Below are 19,853 nucleotides of genomic sequence, written 5' to 3'. Positions count from 1 at the left end.
GGGACCGAGCTCCAGCAGGAGTCAGAATGCCAGTAAGAGGGGAGGGGAAGTGTGCTGGGGCCGCTGGCCTGGCCCTGCCCAGGCAGCCAGGCGGCAGCAGCAGATCGAGGTGAGCTCGTCGGAGCTCTCGCCGTGCTCGCGAACAGCAACACCAGAGAACTGAGACGGGTTCCAGGAATGAAGGAAGGTCACAAATGGGATGGGCTCTGTTTGGCACAGAAAGCTCATCTGGTTGCTTGGTGTCTAAGTGGTCTGAGGGTCCCGTCCCGTTGTTTCCTGAACCAGTTTCAACAACATGGCGGGCCAGTTTGTACAGACGTCTTTCCTGTCCTAAACACAGACTCTGGGCTAGAGAAATATCAGCTGGCCTTGTTAAGTCCCCAGTTTCTACAAGTAACTACAAGCTAAGACTTCATATGTCAAAATTTAACATTACTACGATTTGTTTTCAATTAAACCAACAAAGATTTTCTGAGCGATGGACTCCTTGGGGTAACCTTTTACTGAATCTCTCCAAATTAAAATCTCACATCTTCCATTTTAATTAAAGGAAGACATAACTCAAGATATTAGTGTCAACAGAGTTTAATTAGTTGGTCAGCTCCGATTGGAGTTTTTAATTTGTGGATCTGCGGAAAACCTTTAGAAAAACACAGCTGGGTCTGTTTTCCTACAGCTCATGGAAGGGCCCTACATGCTCATGAGCACAGCGGGGCCGATTCTGGTAGGGTGCAGGGCCTGACACAGACGCTCACACTCACAGCAGGCTGTGTCTGGCTGGGTGCAGGCCCAGACACAGGCGCTCATGCGCAAATGGGGATTGGCAGAGATGTGTATAGAGACAAGGTCAGACGCTCAGGCCTGTTAGGCACTGTGCAGGGATTTAGACTGCATCACGCTTGTAACTGGAGCCCTCCTGACATCTACGCCCCCTACTCTTGTGCCTCGGAGCCTCTCCCTTTCCCCTCTCCTCTCCCTCCTCTCTTTCCTTCCTTTTTTCCATCTGTTTCCCTCCGGCGGTTTTCAGCTGCCTGCCCCCTCCCCTTCTACCACGGCCTCCCTCATCCTCTCTCTCTGCCTCTCACTTCACCTTCTCCCTGTCTCCCTCCTTCCATTTTCCTCTCCCTGGCCACAGCTCCCGCGCCCCTCAGCGAACGCACGCTGCTGCAGAGACGTATTGATCTCCTTAAGTGGCCGCCTCTATATACAGCAGCTCAGAGACCGGAGCCGTCGAGGCAGTACAAACGGCATAGCGCAGGCCGACAGGCAGACAGGAAAGCAGCTGGGCAGGCAGACAGGCCGGGCTACAGACAGACAGGCTCTTGCGCCGAAAATCCAAAATGCATTTAATCGAGAACGAATGAAGACACCTGAGAGGAACCTACAGCGTTGTGTAACAGTGCGATGACTCAGCAGTCTGATGTTTTTTAAAATGGGCTAAATCGCTGTCATTTTGAAACAGTGCAGCTCCACGTCGAGTAACAGGCTTTTTTGGCGATCCCTAGCGAGGAAGCCGCAGTAACGGGTGGAGACGGAGCCGTGGATGAGCAGGGCTGGGGGTGTAGGAATCCGGGGTGAGGAGAGGAAATGTGTCTGACAGCTGTACCACATGCGCAGCTCTTCCCGAAGAAACACTGGTGCCCAGACTTATTCCCCAATTCCCAGTCTCGCCAGCCACACATTTGAAGCCGACAAGCTTTAATGAAACAGAACCGGCTGCAAAGTGATTTTCCTTAACGATCAACGATCAATGAGAAAGCAGTTTCTGACATCTTCAGCCACACAAACGCTCAGCTTACGAAGGCCGACGTCTCTGCTGCTGGGGATCATTGATCGACTAATTGGCTGAGCAGAGACTGAGATGTGGATCAGGCGATGTACAAATCCCAATCCTTATCCGGAAAGTAACCGCAGCCCTGAAAAGGAAAGAGCCTGTGACTGGTGGTCAAGAGGCTCTTGTCCCATGTCCAGCGGAGCCGAGAAGGACAGGGAGATTCCAGCGAATATGTTTGCCTTTGTACGAATCTCACAGTCAGGAGTGTGCTAGGAAGGGGAGGATATTCTGCAGGACCCTAACACTGCCCCAAGCTTAAGACATGTCACTGATCACGTGCTTAAGTGACATTCCTCTCCTCATCCAAACAAGGTGTTTTTGCCCCCTGCAGTGCCAGGAGGAGGCTTATACATTGCCAAAAAGACGCTTAAACCCTGGAGTGGATCAGACTGCAGTGCACTAGGAGTCTAACTGATCACACTGTAAATCCTGGAGTGGGTCAGACTGCAGTCCACTAGGAGTCTAACTGATCACACTGTAAATCCTGGAGTGGATCAGACTGCAGTCCACTAGGAGTCTAACTGAGCACACTGTAAATCCTGGAGTGGGTCAGACTGCAGTCCACTAGGAGTCTAACTGATCACACTGTAAATCCTGGAGTGGATCAGACTGCAGTGCACTAGGAGCCTAACTGAGCACACTGTAAATCCTGGAGTGGATCAGAGAGAGGCGGCACCACAACACATCCACTCTCCTCTCTGCGTGTGGCTTCAATCTGCCGCCGGACCACAGGGCCGGCCAAAAGGTGTTTGGGAGATGGGAGGAAACCGGAGGGCCTCCTGAAAAATCCACACATGTGGAGGACACGCAGACTCCACGCAGACAGTCCCCAGAGCTGTGGAGCCGCAGTGTGAACCGCTGAACTGTGCAACCGTGAACAAGAAGAGACTTTGTGTTGGAAATCTTCTGATGCTGCAGATTGTGAGACACACTGAGGAACTGAGAAATCCAAAGAGCTCACTCCAGCCTCTGGCACTCTGTCCCTCCAGCCCAGGGGCCTGTTCTGCTCGGTCACCCCCGTGGACGAGAGCTTCGAGTTTCCTTGATGGACACTTGTGGGACATTGGAATACGCCGGAGCCTGGGAATGGAAGCAGGCTGATGGATTTAAGGACTGGGAATGGGACGAGCAGGATTGTCTCATAACCAGCTTCAGAGTTGTGGGACTGAGAGGAGCTGCAGTGGTTGGGGGGGGGGGTGCTGCTCTCCCTGTGCACTGCAGACCTCAGCCGACCACAGCCATCCCACACCATCCTGTTTGGGCACAAACCAACCGCACATCGGTGCCCTGGGACACCCTCTCCCTTTCTCCAGACCGCTTTCGACTCAATCGGGACACACCTCTCACTGCCCTTGCGAAATGTGCTCTAACTTTCCCAAAACCCATGACATCCTCCTGCAATGTCAAATTCCGCCCCTGCCCTGCCGTGTGAAAATTCCAGTGTCCTGCTCGCTGGAGAGCTATTGGTTTTTCTGGAGGATTTTCCTTCTTCTCTAATTCTGGACTGGGAAGACCTCACAGCCAGACGTTTCAAAGCTGTGATTCAGTCCAGTCCTTTGGTGAGGTAAAAAAAAAGAAAAAGCTATTTGGATCGGGATAGCTTGGAAACCTTTGCAAATCTCTTCATACTGTGTTTTACTGTACAGTTCACTTCAGAATGATTTAGTGCAAAAGGTGCTTGAGAAGATGAGGAAAGTGTTATTTTGTTGAAAACTTATTTCAAAATGGAGTTTATAATGCAGGTTCGGGAAGGATGACAACAGCCTCAAGTTCAATCAGCCTCAGCTGTCAGCAATTCGTAACCAATGCTGACGTCATTTCCGCACCTACAGTACGTGATAAATACTGTACGTCAGCCCCTTCTGTCCCTCGCGTATGTCTCTCGCACCCCTCCGCCAGACGCTTGGTCACTCCTCACTCCACTCCGCACTGCCAGGCTCCTCGCCCTCAGACAAGAGCCAAATTATCTGGGACTTAAGCGTTCAACAGGCCTTTCAATACACTGAACCCCTGGGTGATGTTATTCCTGGGGAGTTCAGGTGTGCAGGTGATCCGGCACTGCAGAGTGGTCTGACTGGAGGACAGCACTGCTTCCACAGCTTACTGGCTCTGTGCAGCCGTGGGGACAGGTTTGGGGCCGGAGACGTGTGCACTGCCACTTACTTTCGAGTCTCTCCACAGCTGTCGGACACACCCGAGCAGAGAGAGGGTCTTTCTCTGCCTCCCAAAGTACCCCCCCGTCTTTCTCGTGCGCTTAACAGGTGACACAAATGTTACACAGGAGCACCAATGAGCTGAGTTCATGGGTAAAAGCCAGGCGTCTGGGCTGTGAGGAATTATCACTGAGGGAGTGGAGGGAGCACAAATTACCAGCTGGGAAATGACACACTTCTGACCCAGACTGGACCAGTGATCTCTGGACTGTAGGGTTACACTGTGACCCAGACTGGACCAGCGATCTCTGGACTGTAGGGTTACAGTGTGACCCGGCCCAGACTGGACCAGTGATCTCTGGACTGTAGGGTTACAGTGTGACCCAGACTGGACCAGTGATCTCTGGACTGTAGGGTTACAGTGTGACCCGGCCCAGACTGGACCAGTGATCTCTGGACTGTAGGGTTACAGTGTGACCCAGACTGGACCAGTGATCTCTGGACTGTAGGGTTACAGTGTGACCCAGACTGGACCAGCGATCTCTGGACTGTAGGGTTACAGTGTGACCCAGACTGGACCAGCGATCTCTGGACTGTAGGGTTACAGTATGACCCGGCCCAGACTGGACCGGCGATCTCTGGGCTGTAGGGTTACAGTATGAGTGGACTGGACCAGTGATCTCTGGTTACAATAGGGTTACAGTATGACTGTAACAGACTGAAACCAGTGGACGTCTAGACAATAGGGATCAGGCTGTACTCATCACTGAATCATTAAAGTGACTTACTAGTCAAAGAAGAGATAGAAAAGAATAGTTAAAAAAGCTGATATTATCTTTGTCGTTCAAAGAGCTTTTGAAGTATGTTATGAGTGGGCTATTTAAAGCTATCCAGAATAATTAAATGCATATCATGTTGAAACTGTGGACTGTTCTCAGTAATTGTAGCTATTTGTGAATCCTTCCAGCTCTCCAGCATAATCAGGTTGGATTGAGATCAATCAGGTCTTCCAATGAGGTTTCCCAATGTGCTCAAGGCTTAATCTCACTTCCACAATTACTTTAAAATTGTCCTGCTTTAAAATAAAGATTGCTATTGAAAAGAGTAATTTATTTTTTGTCTACTTCAAAGATACATTGAAAATGAAAAATTAGTTCTATTTTATTTTCAGACAGGCCTTAAAACACAATGCAGTACATCACAATACACTGTGCTCTTGAATATCGTTGTAATCAGCCCACAGATAAGAGCCAATCAGTTCAGCTCACAATAAGTCAGCTAATACTACTGTGTTTTCAAACTGCATTTAAAAAATTATATGTGGTACCCTCATTCAATTAAAACAATTATGTTGAAATCATATTAATGCCTCCTCCCACGCACTCATTAAACCCAGGGTCACACTGTAACCCTACAGTCCAGAGATCACCGGTCCAGTCTGGGTCACACTGTAACCCTACACTCCAGAGATCGCCGGTCCAGTCTGGGTCACACTGTAACCCTACAGTCCAGAGATCGCCGGTCCAGTCTGGGTCACACTGTAACCCTACAGTCCAGAGATCACCGGTCCAGTCTGGGCCGGGTCACACTGTAACCCTACAGTCCAGAGATCGCCGGTCCAGTCTGGGTCACACTGTAACCCTACAGTCCAGAGATCACCGGTCCAGTCTGGGTCACACTGTAACCCTACAGTCCAGAGATCACTGGTCCAGTCTGGGTCACACTGTAGCCCTACAGTCCAGAGATCACTGGTCCAGTCTGGGTCACACTGTAACCCTACAGTCCAGAGGCCACTGGTCCAGTCTGGGTCACACTGTAACCCTACAGTCCAGAGATCACCGGTCCAGTCTGGGCCGGGTCACGCTGTAACCCTACAGTCCAGAGATCACCGGTCCAGTCTGGGCTGGGTCACACTGTATTATTCCAGAGCTGTCAGTGAGAGCTGCCCTCCATCTAGAGCTCACTCTTCAAGATGCCTATACTGGACTGTGCCTTCATCTCATTGCTCTGTTTTTTCAAGCTAGTACAAAGGAATGAGAGCAATTAAAGGAGGTGGTCAAGCAGTTGCTGATTCAAAAATCGGGGGGAAGTCAAAAGAAGCATAATTTGATTTGAAAAAAATATATAAAACTCTGAAATGTAGGGGAAAAAATGACATGCATCACCATGCAAGCACTGTAGCGCACATCAGAGCAGTCACAGATGGTGTCGGAGCCCTCAGTCAGAGAAGTCGGCTTCGCATTTCACACCGAAACGCAGGGAAGCAGAACGCAGAGCTGTCAAGCCTCAACTCTTTCCACAGACAACTCCAGGGCCGTCTGCAGGGTGGAGAGGAGAGTGTGCGTGCTGCTCTTCTGAGAGCCTGCTTCCGGCTGCAGCGGTATCGGACAGTGGACACAATCAAGATCCCATTTTGGAAACCCTGCTGCATATTGACAGCGCATCAGCGGGATTAGATTGCGGTTTCAACACGCAGGAGAAAGACAGGTGCGCTGGGCTCTGGTTTCATCCTGATTAGGGTGCTTTATTTTTGCTCAGGCTCCCGGAAAGTGACAGACTCATCTTTTAATAAGCTCTTGTGACAGTGAGAAGCAGAGCGCGAGGGAGGAGAGGGGCAGAAACAGAGGCAATGACAGGGAGGGCCTGAGAAAGACAGGGGAGAGGGAGGGAGGGAGAGAGGCGGGGTGTGAGGCAGTGAGGGGGAGAGGGAGGGAGACCAGCGATCTGAGCAGTCGTGAACGTGACAGGCAGGATGCTTGCTGTCCAGCACACCTGTCATTCCCTGCATTATGAAAGCCACACATGATATTATTCAGTACTTTATCCTGTTTCAGTCACTCACTCACTATGTCCTACTGTGTAACTCTCATCCTTGGTGAAAAACAGGAAAAGCACAGTACAGGGCAGTTAAGCCCAGTGAGATCAGGGTAAAAGCACAGTACAGGGCAGTTAAGCCCAGTGAGATCAGGGTAAAAGCACAGTACAGTGCAGTGAAGCCCAGTGAGATCAGGGTAAAAGCACAGTACAGTGCAGTGAAACCCAATTAGATTAGGGTAACAGAGATACAGTACAGTGCAGTACAGCCCAGTGAGATCAGGGTAAAAACACAGTCCAGTGCAGTACAGTCCAGTGAGATCAGGGTAAAATCACAGTACAGTGCAGTAAAGCCCAGTAAGATCAGAGTAAAAGCAGAGTACAAAGCAGTAAAGCCCAGTGAGACAATGGTAAAGCAAATAAAGGCATAGTAAAGCCTGATACAAATATTGAAAAATAATGGCAAAGCAGAGTGTGAGTGTGTGCTGTCAGTGGAGTAAAGGTGAAAAATGTAATGTAGTTTACTTGCATCGGGGTGAAATGGAGGGCTGCACTGTTACAACGTTCACTATCTGCCAAAAAACAAGCGAATGCAGAAATGGAGGAGTTGGCCCTTTTTGCACACATCTCCCAGTCCCAACAGCTGCCTGTCTCTGGTATACAGTATGTACCAGCTTTCTGCAGTGTTTGAGACTACTCAAGTAGGTGCTTAGCGATCGTAGCAACAGTACAGACTGCTAAAATACTCAGAACTAAGCCTTACTCCTTCTCCTTCTCAGATGTGCGTCTTCAAAAACCAGCGTAAAAAATAAACACGCAGTATCTTGATGTGTTTTGACAAGACGCGAGTTCTCCTTGTTTGTTACAGTACGTGCAGCACAGGCTGGGGGCTTCTTTGTTGCATGAGGAGCTGACAGTTGGTTTACAGCCTTGGCGCTAGACACTGTTTACATGTCTGGGTTAACGTCAAACACATGTCCAGTGCAGACAGACCCCAGCAGTAAGAGAGGCCGCTGGAAAAACAGGCTCTGTTTCTTTGGGGAGGGACAAGGGGTCATTAACAACACAAGCTGGAGCAGATGGCCAGCTCCTGCAGGTCAGCTTTCACGGCACATTAAGGAAGAGAGCCTGAACTCTTATACTTATTCATTCTGGGGTTCCTCGGTGGAAGTACAGTAAAGCTCAGTAGAATCAGTAGAGACAACACTGGTTCTGATCTCGACCGGTCATACCGTAACCCAACAGTCCATCACTGGTCTGGGTCACACTGTAACCCTACAGTCCAGAGATCACTGGTCCAGTCTGGGTCACACTGTAACCCTACAGTCCAGAGATCACTGGTCCAGTCTGGGTCACACTGTAACCCTACAGTCCAGAGATCGCTGGTCCAGTCTGGGCCGGGTCACGCTGTAACCCTACAGTCCAGAGATCGCTGGTCCAGTCTGGGTCACACTGTAACCCTACAGTCCAGAGATCACTGGTCCAGTCTGGGCCGGGTCACGCTGTAACCCTACAGTCCAGAGATCGCTGGTCCAGTCTGGGTCACACTGTAACCCTACAGTCCAGAGATCACTGGTCCAGTCTGGGTCACACTGTAACCCTACAGTCCAGAGATCACCGGTCCAGTCTGGGCCGGGTCACGCTGTAACCCTACAGTCCAGAGATCGCTGGTCCAGTCTGGGTCACACTGTAACCCTACAGTCCAGAGATCACCGGTCCAGTCTGGGCCGGGTCACGCTGTAACCCTACAGTCCAGAGATCGCTGGTCCAGTCTGGGTCACACTGTAACCCTACAGTCCAGAGATCACCGGTCCAGTCTGGGCCGGGTCACGCTGTAACCCTACAGTCCAGAGATCGCTGGTCCAGTCTGGGTCACACTGTAACCCTACAGTCCAGAGATCACCGGTCCAGTCTGGGCCGGGTCACGCTGTAACCCTACAGTCCGGAGATCGCTGGTCCAGTCTGGGTCACACTGTAACCCTACAGTCCAGAGATCACCGGTCCAGTCTGGGCCGGGTCACGCTGTAACCCTACAGTCCGGAGATGGCCAGTTGCAGTTTGGGACAGTGCGGTATGGAGGCAGAATCCAGAACACAGAAGAATGAAAGAGGACTGAAGGAGAGGCCCCCAGACTTTCTCCCCCGGTGATGTGTTCCACTCCGCTCAGTGCTGATGTGCTGGGGAGAGCAGCGCTGTTCTGCCTCAGTGTGACACGGGGGCTGCGGCTCAGGGGGGCCGATGAGAGAATTCGCAGTGTCTGCACTTCTCCTCCGTGTTGTTTTTCCAGGGAGGAGAAGAAACACCTGTCAGCACGATACTTCCGGGAGCAGGGCACGAGCATTGCAGGCACTAGCTTTACAGACGACGATCAGTAAAAAACTTCTCATTCACCCATCCTGTGGTTTTGAGCTTGGCTGACAATTATGCTCGTGGGCTGAGCTTTCTTGTGCTTTCGCAAGAAAGAGAAGCGGAGAGGAGACTCTGTGTGCCGGTCAGCAGGAGGGGGCGCAGCGGTTAGCCCAGAGGGCGAGCCATTGGCACTGCCAAGATTTGCAGGGTGGGAGAGGGTTAACAGAGATAGCCATCGGTCAGTGGGAATGTCAAAGAAAAAGCTCGGAGAAGAGAAGAAGGGAAGGAAAGGAGAAAGGGAGGCTGGGAGGAGCTCACTACGCAATGAATCAGGCCCAGGGTGAGGGACAGAGGCAGTGAAGATGAAGACACGAAGGCCCACACGGGTCTCGTCAGGCCTGAGGCCTGTGCTGGTAACAGGGTGGGTCAGCACTGGAGCCCAGGCTAGAGATTATTAGCACTGTTCCTGAACAGCTCCGATCTCTGCTGGCTTTTCAGGAGGCGCCGTCCATGACAACAATAGGGAGCGACATTTACTCGAGGCCTCAGTCACTTCAGCAAAGTCATTATTGCCCAACACATTAATAGAGATGCCTTTCAGCTCTCAACCCATTGCAAATGAAAAATCCCATAGAAAACCTGCAGGACCTGGGCCTCAAGGAGAGCCCTGGCCTATTCCTGGCTCGATGGAGGTGGAAGGCAGTACTGGTGTTCAAGGAGCTCAGACCCAGACTGTCCTTGTAGTACACAGGAGGTAGACATGCAGAACCGTGAGGGGCCGGTTGCCCACTGGCCCAGCTCTGGCCCTGATCCGCATCAGCAAGCCTTTGGGCAGGGCTGCTGCTAGCTTTAGGCTTAAGTATGGGGCTGGACCTGGGGCTGTGGCTGAGGTCAGGTACTGTATATACTGTATATATAGTATGGGTACATACTGTACAGTAGTAGCAGCTTTGACCACGATGATCTATATAGTGTAGCCTTATTGTGGTTCTATCCTGGTTTTGACCCAGTTTCCAACCCAGTTCTGATCTGGTTCTGGCCCATACTCACCATAGTAAGTGCGGTTCCACATCTTCTTGGTGACTGTCTCCCCCTTGGGAGGGATCTCTCCTTCAGCCAGCGACTCGTTCAGCGCCAGGCTGTACAGCATGACTCCATCGTGGAAGCTCCCAGCGATCAGGTTCGTCTGGGGAGAGAGGATGGCAGTCTGACTCCAGGTTCATGGGAGCCCAGGCCATTTCGGGTTTTCCTGAAAGGTGTGGGCTTTCAAAGGACAGACCCATGACCGGAACAGGAAGGAGGTTATACTGTACATAAACTTTAATAGTATGCATGAGTGTATGTTTGTCATTGACTTCATTACTTGTCAAAAACATTGTATAAAAATTATTTTTTGTGATGGAAGTGGCCAGTCTTGGTCGTGGAGGGACGGTCATTGTGTCTGCTGGACTGTCCAGTCCTGGTCCTTGAAGGGACTGGTCAGTGTGTCCGCAGGGCTGTCCAGTCCTGGTCCTGGAGAGGCTGATCAGCATGTCTGCAGGGCTGTCCAGTCCTGGTCCTGGAAGGTGGTCAGTGTATCAACAGGGCTGTCCAGTCCTGGTCCTGGAAGGTGGTCAGTGTATCAACAGGGCTGTCCTGTCCTGGTCCTGGAAGTAGGTCAGTGGGTCTGCAGGGCTGTCCAGTCCTGGTCCTGGAAGGTGGTCAGTGGGTCTGCAATGCTGTCCAGTCCTCCTGGTCCTGGTATGAGTGTGTGTGAGTGTGCCCTGCGAGATGTAGGGTGTATCATGCCTTGTGCCTTGTGCCTGCTGCTTATGCACTTATTGTAAGTCAATAACAGATTCAATTAAGCCAATTATGGGTTCATTTAAGTGAATAACAGATTAAATTAAGTAGATTTAATGAAGCCAATAATGGATTCAATGAAGTCACTAATTGGTTCATTGAGGGCTCAGGAGACCCTGTGGTGTCTCACCGGGGTCTGCTGCCCTGCTCCTGGAGAGCCACAGTCCAGAACAGCTCACACGCAGCCCTGAAGCTTAATCAACAGAGATCTGGAGGGCACATCGGAAAAAAACTCCTCCTGATCGGGCAGCTGATTAATCCAGCTCCATCCCTCCAAACGCAGCTGGAGCAGAGACCAGGAGCCAGTGCCGATGTAGCGGAACAGTGGACGGCAGCCCCTTCCTCACCCCCGGCTCTGTCCTGCAGACGCGCCCGGAGGCTGTCAGAAGTTTTGAGAGCGGCTCGCTGCCGAGGGTCCGCACGAGAGCCCGCTTGCACAGAGCAGGCGGGGGGCTTTCCGCTCGAGAGCTCTGTCTGGCCCCGGAGCTCTGTGCTTTCCTGCGAGCCGAGACGCACAGCGAGCGCGGGAACGAGGTCTGAGGGCTTCTCTTCCCCATTCTCTCAGCACACACGGAACAGGGCAATTAACAGCACCACCTCGCGCCTTTAATTAGCCAGCGGCTGCCGCGATGACAATTAGCAAGCTGATGAAAAGGGGGTCGAGCCGAAGGACTGTGAGGGAGATGGGGGGGATGCTAATTAGATTTAATTCGCTGGGGTGCCTCCTGCTCACTGCGCCCCGCCTGGTACCCAGTCTCCACCTGCTTCCGAGAGCCCGCTCCGCTCTCTTCCTACTCTCGGCAGAGCCGGGGCAGTTCCCACACACAGGCGTGTTCAGGGTTTAGGAGAATGGAAACTGCAGGATGGGACGTCCTGTTGAAGTTAATCCTTCAGACAGCATGTTGTGCAACCCTGCAGGGCCTCACAATTCAGAAGCAAAGATGTCAGAGCAACAGGCAGCCGCTGCGGGAGTGAAAGAAACAAGTTACGTGTAATTGCTGTAAGAGCTGAACTTTGTATGCAGGAGATTTGCAGAGCTAACAAAAAGCAAAGCATTGTCCTTACATGGAAACACAATGGAAAGACCCATGTCTCTAGGTCTCACGTGTCTCATGTGTTTGAAGTATCTATCTTCCCGTAAAATACCGCATTGCTGTTTGTGGTTTTCGAAGGACTTGTGGAACGCGCCTGTCTCAGGAGCTCCAGTCAAGGGCGCGCCGGCAGCAGACGTGAATGGTGCCTCTGCTGCTCTGGCCTGCAGTGTCTGTGCAGAGCCACGGCTGACCGCCTGGCCACGGCACAGGGAACACGCCACCCGGTCACGCCGAGCTCACGAGAAGGAAGTAAGGGAGGCTCGCTCTGGGGTAAGAAAAACGTGGACTGCTCTTGCGGCAGATGAAGTGTCAGGCCACTCCAGCGATCCAATCCGGTGAAAATCCCGAGCTTGACGAGAGAGCCGGAAGAATTCCTTGAGCCTCCCTGTCTCTGCCCCTGCAGGCGGACCAGGCTCCGTCACGGAGAGAGTCCCCCGAGGCTAGGCCGCACTAACTCTCGAAGACAACACCTTCCTGACGGGCTGGCGATCGTTTCTCGTCGCCTCGGTAGGACGGTGAGCAGCAACACCCCGCACAGCGCAGTGGAAGCATCCCCAGAAAGGAGCCAGGGTTCGAGCGCTAGTTCATACATGTGATTGACGTACCGTGCGAGAGCTTCGCTGACGTAGCAGAAACGGTATTACTGATATTGCTACCACTGAATGCAATGTCCAAGAGGAAGGAGATGTACGGTTACGGTAGGAAGATCTGGGGGCCTGGGCAGATTATCCTGCGTCTGCGAGGCTGGCTCCGGGGAGCTGTGTCTGCCGGGACGGGAAGGGCCGGGCCGGGCCGCGACTCAACAGGAAGATTAACCAGCGAAACGGGCGAGATCGCAGCGGAGAGGCGGGAGAGCGATCCCAAGCGGCGCAGTCGGGGTACGTGTGACGCCACACTCTCACCGGCCGAGAGCCTGGGCTCCCGTCCTGGAGTGTCGCTGACAGACAAGGAGGCATGCTGCTCTTGTCCGCATGGAGAAATTAAAACAAGGACCGGACGAGGTGGGCCAGCCAGCACTAAGAGAAACCGATTCGCGCTGGTGCACAAAGATCCGAACAAACCCAAACCCTCTTTTACACAGCCTGCAGAAATACCCCAAAAAGGTCGGCAAATACAAAGCATTAAAACCTAAAATCAAGGAAGGGTTTGTGGACGTTTTACAACAGATCAAGACGAACTGGTTTGGAATACCCTGAACAATTTCAGTTGTACAAAAGGTGTCATGCAGCTCTTGAATTAGCTCAAAGAACACTAACCAACTTAATTACTGGCCTTCAAGGAAAATCACACAGAGACAGGTTAAAGAAACCGGTTCCCTGTAGTAACTAAACAGAGATTACGAAGGGACTTGATCCAGACATTCACATCTCCGAAATGGCTAGGCTAGGGACAGCTGTGAGGGCGTCCGTGGATTTTAACAGGACACAAGTGGAAATGACAAGGACAGGAGGCACGTCTGTACACGGAGGACTGTGGGAGACTGAAACAAGCTGCCCAGTTGCTCCTGGTGCCCTCGAACCCTTCAGGAGAAGAGTAGGAGGAGATCCTGGGCTCAGTCCAGCAATCAGCAGCCAAACGAACAAGAAGGACTGAATGGAGACGTAACCTTTCTCATGTTCTCACAGGAGAGAGATACGACAGCTCCAGTGAGAGGGTAGAGGGTCATCGTCAGTCACAGCTTCTATACCTCTAACTGCAGTTCCGAGTTTTTGTTTTTGTTTGTACTTCAGAAAAGAACGAGCCGCCTTCCCCCCGTAAGATCCGCTCTTAATTAACGCCGCTGCTGGACGGACGTGTGGATTGTAAAGTAAAAGGAGAAAATGGAGCTGAAAAAAACAACAACACGGAGCTATGAAAGCAAGGTTGTCATAGAAACTGCAAATACCGTCAGGGCAGCTGTGAGCTGCAGGGCTGACTCACTCATTAATGCCAGAGAGAGGGGGGGGAGAGAGGGATGGAGGGGAGGAAAGGAGGGAGAGACAGACAGGGGTGAAAGAAGGAGCACGAGAGTGCAGAGGAGGGACAGAGAGAGACCCAGGGGGTAGGGGACAGTTGACAGGGCAGCCACATGCCGGCTCAGACCAGTGCAGCCTCTTACCAGCTAGAGGGCCTTGACAGTGCAGCTCTATCTCTAACTTCACCTGGCAGCCATCTGCCTTCCAACCCCCTGAACACCAGAACAGCTTCGTACGACAGGAGGCCATTCAGTGAGGATGAGGAACCTCATCCAGCTGTGCCTTGAAACAATCCAGCATACCAGCTTCAACAACATGGCTAGGCAGCCTGTTCCACACTCCCACCACCCCTTGTGGAAAGGAGCGCCCTTCTTCTGAAGAGGGTGGGGTGCTTACCAGCGTGTCTTCGATGTTGAAGCTGAAGTTCCTCTTGGCCTCCACCTTCAGCTCCTGCAGGAACTCCTTGTACTCGGGGTTCTGCGGCTCAGTGTAGGTGATGATGATCACAGACTGCAGGGGGGAGAGACAGGGGAGAGCATCACACGGGCGCCCCGTCGCCCGAAGGCGCGGTGCGTGAGAGCCCTGGTTCGGCTGGGCGACTGGCTGAGCTCACCCCAGCTGAGCCACTGATAAAACATAACGCACTCATGATTTTTAAAAACTCGGCCGTCGACGTGCATTACCAGACACCGAGTCCGCAGGTAATGCAGACCCGTGTCTCACATTCCCCTCCCCTCTCTCTCTGCCTCTGTCCTGTCCCTGCTGTGTCTTGAACCCCTGCCCCCCCATGCTGAGGACTCAATTGTGAAGACATCAGGGAACTGAACCCCTCCACCTTGACTCTACATACAATGCCAGCAGCCCCCCAGGGACAGGCAGGCTGTTATCCCGAGCAGCAGTGTGAGTTTATCCATGCAGAGCGCATTCCTCTCTCCACCCCCCATCCCCCCCCACTGCGGGGGAGAGCTGTCGGGCCCGGCGGTGCGCCTGACCTCCTCGCCCGCGCAGCCCAGGCCAGTCTGGAGGGGCTCTTGCATGGGGAGACAGTTAGCGGGGTTGGCTGCAGGCTGGGAATTGGCGCTCTTCAGGTACGAAGGCTGCCGCTGCAGTGAGGCCGTGGGCCTCGGCCCCTCCGCGCTCCGGCTGCTGCAAGCAGGGACTCAGCTGGGAGCAGGAACGCCGGGCACTAGGAATGAGGAAAACCCAGCAGCCGGCCAGCACACACACTGCTTCCCAGCCCCCCCCACTGTATCGGTCGATGTCTTCAGGCTGCAGGCCTGCTTCGAGCCCGGCGAGACACACGTGACTCCGCGGCCGAGCCAGAGGGTGCCGTGCCTGCCCTGTGACCTCTGACCCTGCTGGAACCCGGTGGGTCCCCTGGAACAGCGCCTGTGAAAGTCTCTGGACGTTTGAGCTTCTGCGCGTTCCTGCTGTTCATCAGGATTTCGTGAAACGATCTGTGGCTCTAGGCAGGCGCTGGGGGTGAGGTAACGGATCTGTTAACCTGGTGATCCCCTGAATTACAGGACTACAGCTCATCAACCGGACCGATGTGTTTTTTGGGAAGAGGGTGAGAGGGTAAGGAGACCGGAGGCTGGTTAAAAGCCCATGCGAGTATGGAAAGAACACGCAAACTCCGTGAAGACGGATTCCCCACCCCACCCGCGTGTCCGAGCGCAGACGCCACAGGCCGCGCCGGCCGCCCACCTGGAAAGCCTCCTTGGCGGCGGCGTCGTCGGGGTCTCCCCGGAACCAGGGCTTGGGCTCGCGGGGGCTCAGGCTGGTCCCGAAGATGTCGATGTAGAAGAAGACGTACTCCTCCAGGGGCATGCTGGCCCTCCGGAAGCGGATCATCAGCTGCCGGAAGGTGTCCTGGGAGCAGCACACGTAGATGACTGCGGACAGAGGGGAGAGCGCCACAGTGAGGACACAGGAGAGGTCATTCCTGCCGAAGTTTAAACTGCACTTTATAAACAACCGGAGACAGGTATGGAGCCAGGAGGTTTGCAGTATTACTGCATTAATTACATGTTCGCTAGTCACTTCATTAAAGCAGCTCGAATTGGACAGAAACACTCAAAAACAGGACATTTCATAGAGGTTTTGAAGTAAAAGTCCCAGTTTTTAACATTTTTGTGAAAACCACAGTTTTACTATAGAAGGGTACCATCCCTGCTTACCATGGCATACTGTAACATTGCTAACAGTACAGTGCAGTAAAGCCCAGTGAAATCAGGGTAAAAGCACAGTACAGGGCAGTAAAGCCCAGTGAGATCAGGGTAAAAGCACAGTACAGTGCAATACAGCCCAGTGAGATCAGGGTAAAAGCACAGTACAGTGCAGTAAAGCCCAGTGAGATCAGGGTAAAAGCACAGTACAGTGCAGTACAGCCCAGTGAAATCAGGGTAAAAGCACAGTACAGTGCAGTAAAGCCCAGTTAAATCAGGGTAAAAGCACAGTACAGTGCAGTAAAGCCCAGTGAGACCAGGGTAAAAGCACAGTACAGTGCAGTGAGGCCCAGTGAGATCAGGGTAAAAGCACAGTACAGTGCAGTGAAATCATGGTGAGGGTACAGTAAAGCACAGTACAGTATACTGCAGAAGAACAAAGTCAGTGAGTGAAGGGCTGTCTGAGGCTCTGCTGTTCTAACACTGTTACTCAGCACAGCTACACTGCGAGGGCTCGACCTGTGCAGCTTGGCCTGTCAGAGTCAGACAGGCGTACAACAATAAGGCCAGGCTGCTCTAATTAACTCGTCACAGCTCCCAGGACTGCCCGAGCACAGGGAGGGGACGACACACTCCCCAGCCACAGGCCTCACTCGCAGGGCCGAACTAACTGTGTCAGACAGCAGAAGAGGAGAGACAAGAACACAGCAGCGCTAATTCCAGCCAGAGAGCCGCGAAGCGAAGACAGGCGTGCTAATTCAAGGATCGGAGTGACACATGAACAGCTCCTAAACCGGGTGAGGGGGGCAGAGACGTCTCGAGATCAGTGGTCACAGCATCCACCGCAGTGCCACAGATGGGCAAAATAACGAGGGCAGTAATAACAGCTAAGACGTCAGCTGAAGCAATAATGGATGTTTGCTTTTTCTTGACCTTATCAGTGGAAAGTGCTGCACTGTCGCCCCTTGTGAGTCACGGCAGCAGCAGTGCTCCAGCACTCCGCTGTAATGGGCTGCGGTCGCACAGCAAATTCGCTGCCTTTCAGCTCCATTAATTGCGATAACAGGTGGCGCGCAGCCTATTAATGGAGCGATCGGGGGGTCGCGCGTTCGGAGGCAGCCCCGGCTTTCGCTGTTCTCCCCTCGTTAACAGCTGGGGGCCCAGCAAAGGGCCAATTACTGCACGTCAACAAAGCAGCGAGGGCAAGCGGTGGGCGGCTCCTGGGGGTGTACTTGTGGGGGGGGGCGAGGGGTTCAATAAAACTGGTGGGGAGCAGGACGTGGAAACCCACAGAGGGCAGTAAGGCAAGTCACTGGGGGGACAGTCTGAGCCCGGGGCTCGAAGAGGCATCACAGGTCGTCAAAATCTGGGGACAAAAGGTGTGGTGGTCCTTACTACAGGAAACCAGCTCAGTGGAGCAAGCTGGAGATAGTTTGGAACATCCTGGGTGTTCTGCCTGCTGCTTTTCAGAACCAGCAACGCCTGAAATCACATTTACTGTGGGTGTTTCTCCATACAGAAATGACCTAGTGAACACATACGTACAGTACTCACTCACACTTACAATGACAGCAGTGTCAGTGAAATTCTTGTACCTACACATGTGCTTTACAATAACTGTGACGTATTAAAGAGTACTCATCTTAAACTACGCCTGATGCAAGTCTAATTGCTATGTAAATTGCCCAATAAGAGGTACATTTTGTTGACTGTGGGTACTCTCAGAACTAGTTAGCAAGAGGAGCTGAATTCCGGGAAGTAACCCACACACTTGCATGTACACAGACACACGTGTGCGCACACACACGAGCCAGCTGGCCCTGTGCGCTGGGTGTCCTGGATCTGCCAGAGGGACGAGTGCCTCAGGAAGTCTCTGGGGGTGTGATGAAGTCTCCAGTGCGGGTTTCCTGCTCCCAGCTATTGTTCGCGTCTTAATGGCTTTGTCAGGATGTGCACTCCGGCCCTGGAGATCCCAGTTTTCCCATGCAGCTCCCCTTGGACAGGGATGTCCACCAGGCTGTGGACAGTTCTGCCGTCTCTCGATTGATTGGCCTTGTTTTCACCATACTATAGTGTATATTTCTATGCCACGCCACGGCAGTGCTCTGAATCGCCAAGAGGAATCCCCTTTGGAAAGTTCATCACAGTACGGTGTTTCCACAGCTATCTTTTACCCCAGAAGATCGCATTCAGTGCGAATGATGACATCACTGCCGCACAGGAGAGAGAATCACAGCCCACACCCAGTAAATCTGTGAGAGATGGAGGACAATCAGGGAGAGCCTTCAAAATGACCACACAGATGTGCTGTAACACAGGCTTCCCAGACTCCAGCTATTGTTCTGCGGGTAATGAGCTTGGCTTAACTGTGGGCCAGTGGTCATGGGAAGGTGCCAAAGAGAGGCGCTTAGAGGAACACCCTGCTCCTCGTGAACCGCTCACCAGCAGGCAGAAGCTGGAGTCTTACCTGCTTCCTTTATTGCCCCAGATGGGAAATTTGCTCTGCCAGCAGGTAAAAGACATAACACAATACACTGAACACGACACGAACCCATCCACAAATAAAATAAGAAACAAGACTTGCACATGATGAGAAAAACACGTTAGCGGCTTTGAGAAATCCCCGTGATTAAAAGACAAAGAAATTGGGTCGTCAGTGTGTGAGATACATGCATAAGACACACGCATGTTGAAAGAAATCAATAAAGTAAATGAAGCGAGTTAATAGCCGTGGGAACAGAGGATGACTTCGCTCTAACACACTTAAATCTGGGTGGTCTAGATCGACGTCCTGATGGAAGGAGCTCAGATTCTCTGTGCAGGGGGCGGTCGTGACAGTCAGTGGTTATATTGGCCTCCTTGTTTAGTATAGATGTCTGCCAGCTGTAGCTGTCCTGCACCGATAACTTCTCTGGCTCCCTTCACAATCCTGCTGTCAGGTATTTATGCGTGTGCTCAGGTTACCAAACCAGTGTCAGAACAGACTCGTTAAAGTCATCGTTGTACCACGCACACTAAAAGAGCAGAGCTTTCTCAGGCAGAACAATCGCTGTTGGCTCTTCTTGTACATGGCATCCGAACGTTTCTCAAAGGTTAGCCTGTAACCAAGAGCAGGGCCAAGCTATCTGGAAGTGCTGTGTGCTATATTGTCTGAACTCGGCCCCAGCCCTGGTATTTCCTGGAATGCCAGCAGCCTCTGGGACATAATAAGAATAAGAATAGCACCAGAGACAATGCCTGAAGCGTGTGTTTCTAATTGGGCGCTGTGACTGTTGGCCATTTGCCTATCGGCCTGTCTGTCAGCCGGGACTCTATCAGCGGGTCACAGCTTGGCTCCCGGTGCGGGCCTGTCATCTTCTGGTCAGTGTGTTTCAATTGTATTTCAGCTTTTGACTTATTTGAAGGGTTTGCCTTCTCCACACCCCTGTGTCCGACGTCCGTCTGTGCTGTCATCTTCATGCAGCTGAGCCCCAATCAGCACAGTTGTCCTCTCTCGAACGCTGCCTGCGCGTGTCTGGCTTCCAGCTGCCCTCTGATGCGGCCCTCACAGAGAAATCGAATGGATGCGCACATTTCTGGGAATTTTGGTCTCTGCAAAGTGGCTGGGCATTGCGCTCATCTTCGGCTTCAGCCCACAGCAGACA

At 52.4% G+C, this 19,853-nt stretch overlaps 1 protein-coding gene across 3 annotated transcripts in view; it reads right to left on the bottom strand.

The window, feature by feature from the left end:
- npr1b (natriuretic peptide receptor 1b) overlaps positions 1-19,853 on the bottom strand; it is a 57,904-nt gene that overhangs the window by 23,766 nt on the left and 14,285 nt on the right. For all 3 annotated transcript variants that reach the window (XM_088905002.1, XM_088905000.1, XM_088905001.1), the window contains 3 exons: positions 15,749-15,936; positions 14,438-14,551; positions 10,201-10,336 (listed from right to left, as the gene is read on the bottom strand). In XM_088905002.1, the coding sequence (XP_088761128.1) occupies positions 10,201-10,336; positions 14,438-14,551; positions 15,749-15,936 (438 nt within the window). The remainder of the gene's footprint in view (positions 1-10,200; positions 10,337-14,437; positions 14,552-15,748; positions 15,937-19,853) is intronic.

Source organism: Atractosteus spatula, chromosome 25 (genome assembly GCF_055471065.1).
Source record: "Atractosteus spatula isolate fAtrSpa1 chromosome 25, fAtrSpa1.hap1, whole genome shotgun sequence".
NCBI classification, from domain to species: domain Eukaryota; kingdom Metazoa; phylum Chordata; class Actinopteri; order Semionotiformes; family Lepisosteidae; genus Atractosteus; species Atractosteus spatula.
Note: the sequence above shows the minus strand (reverse complement) of the source record. Positions and strands in the feature narration are given on the sequence as shown.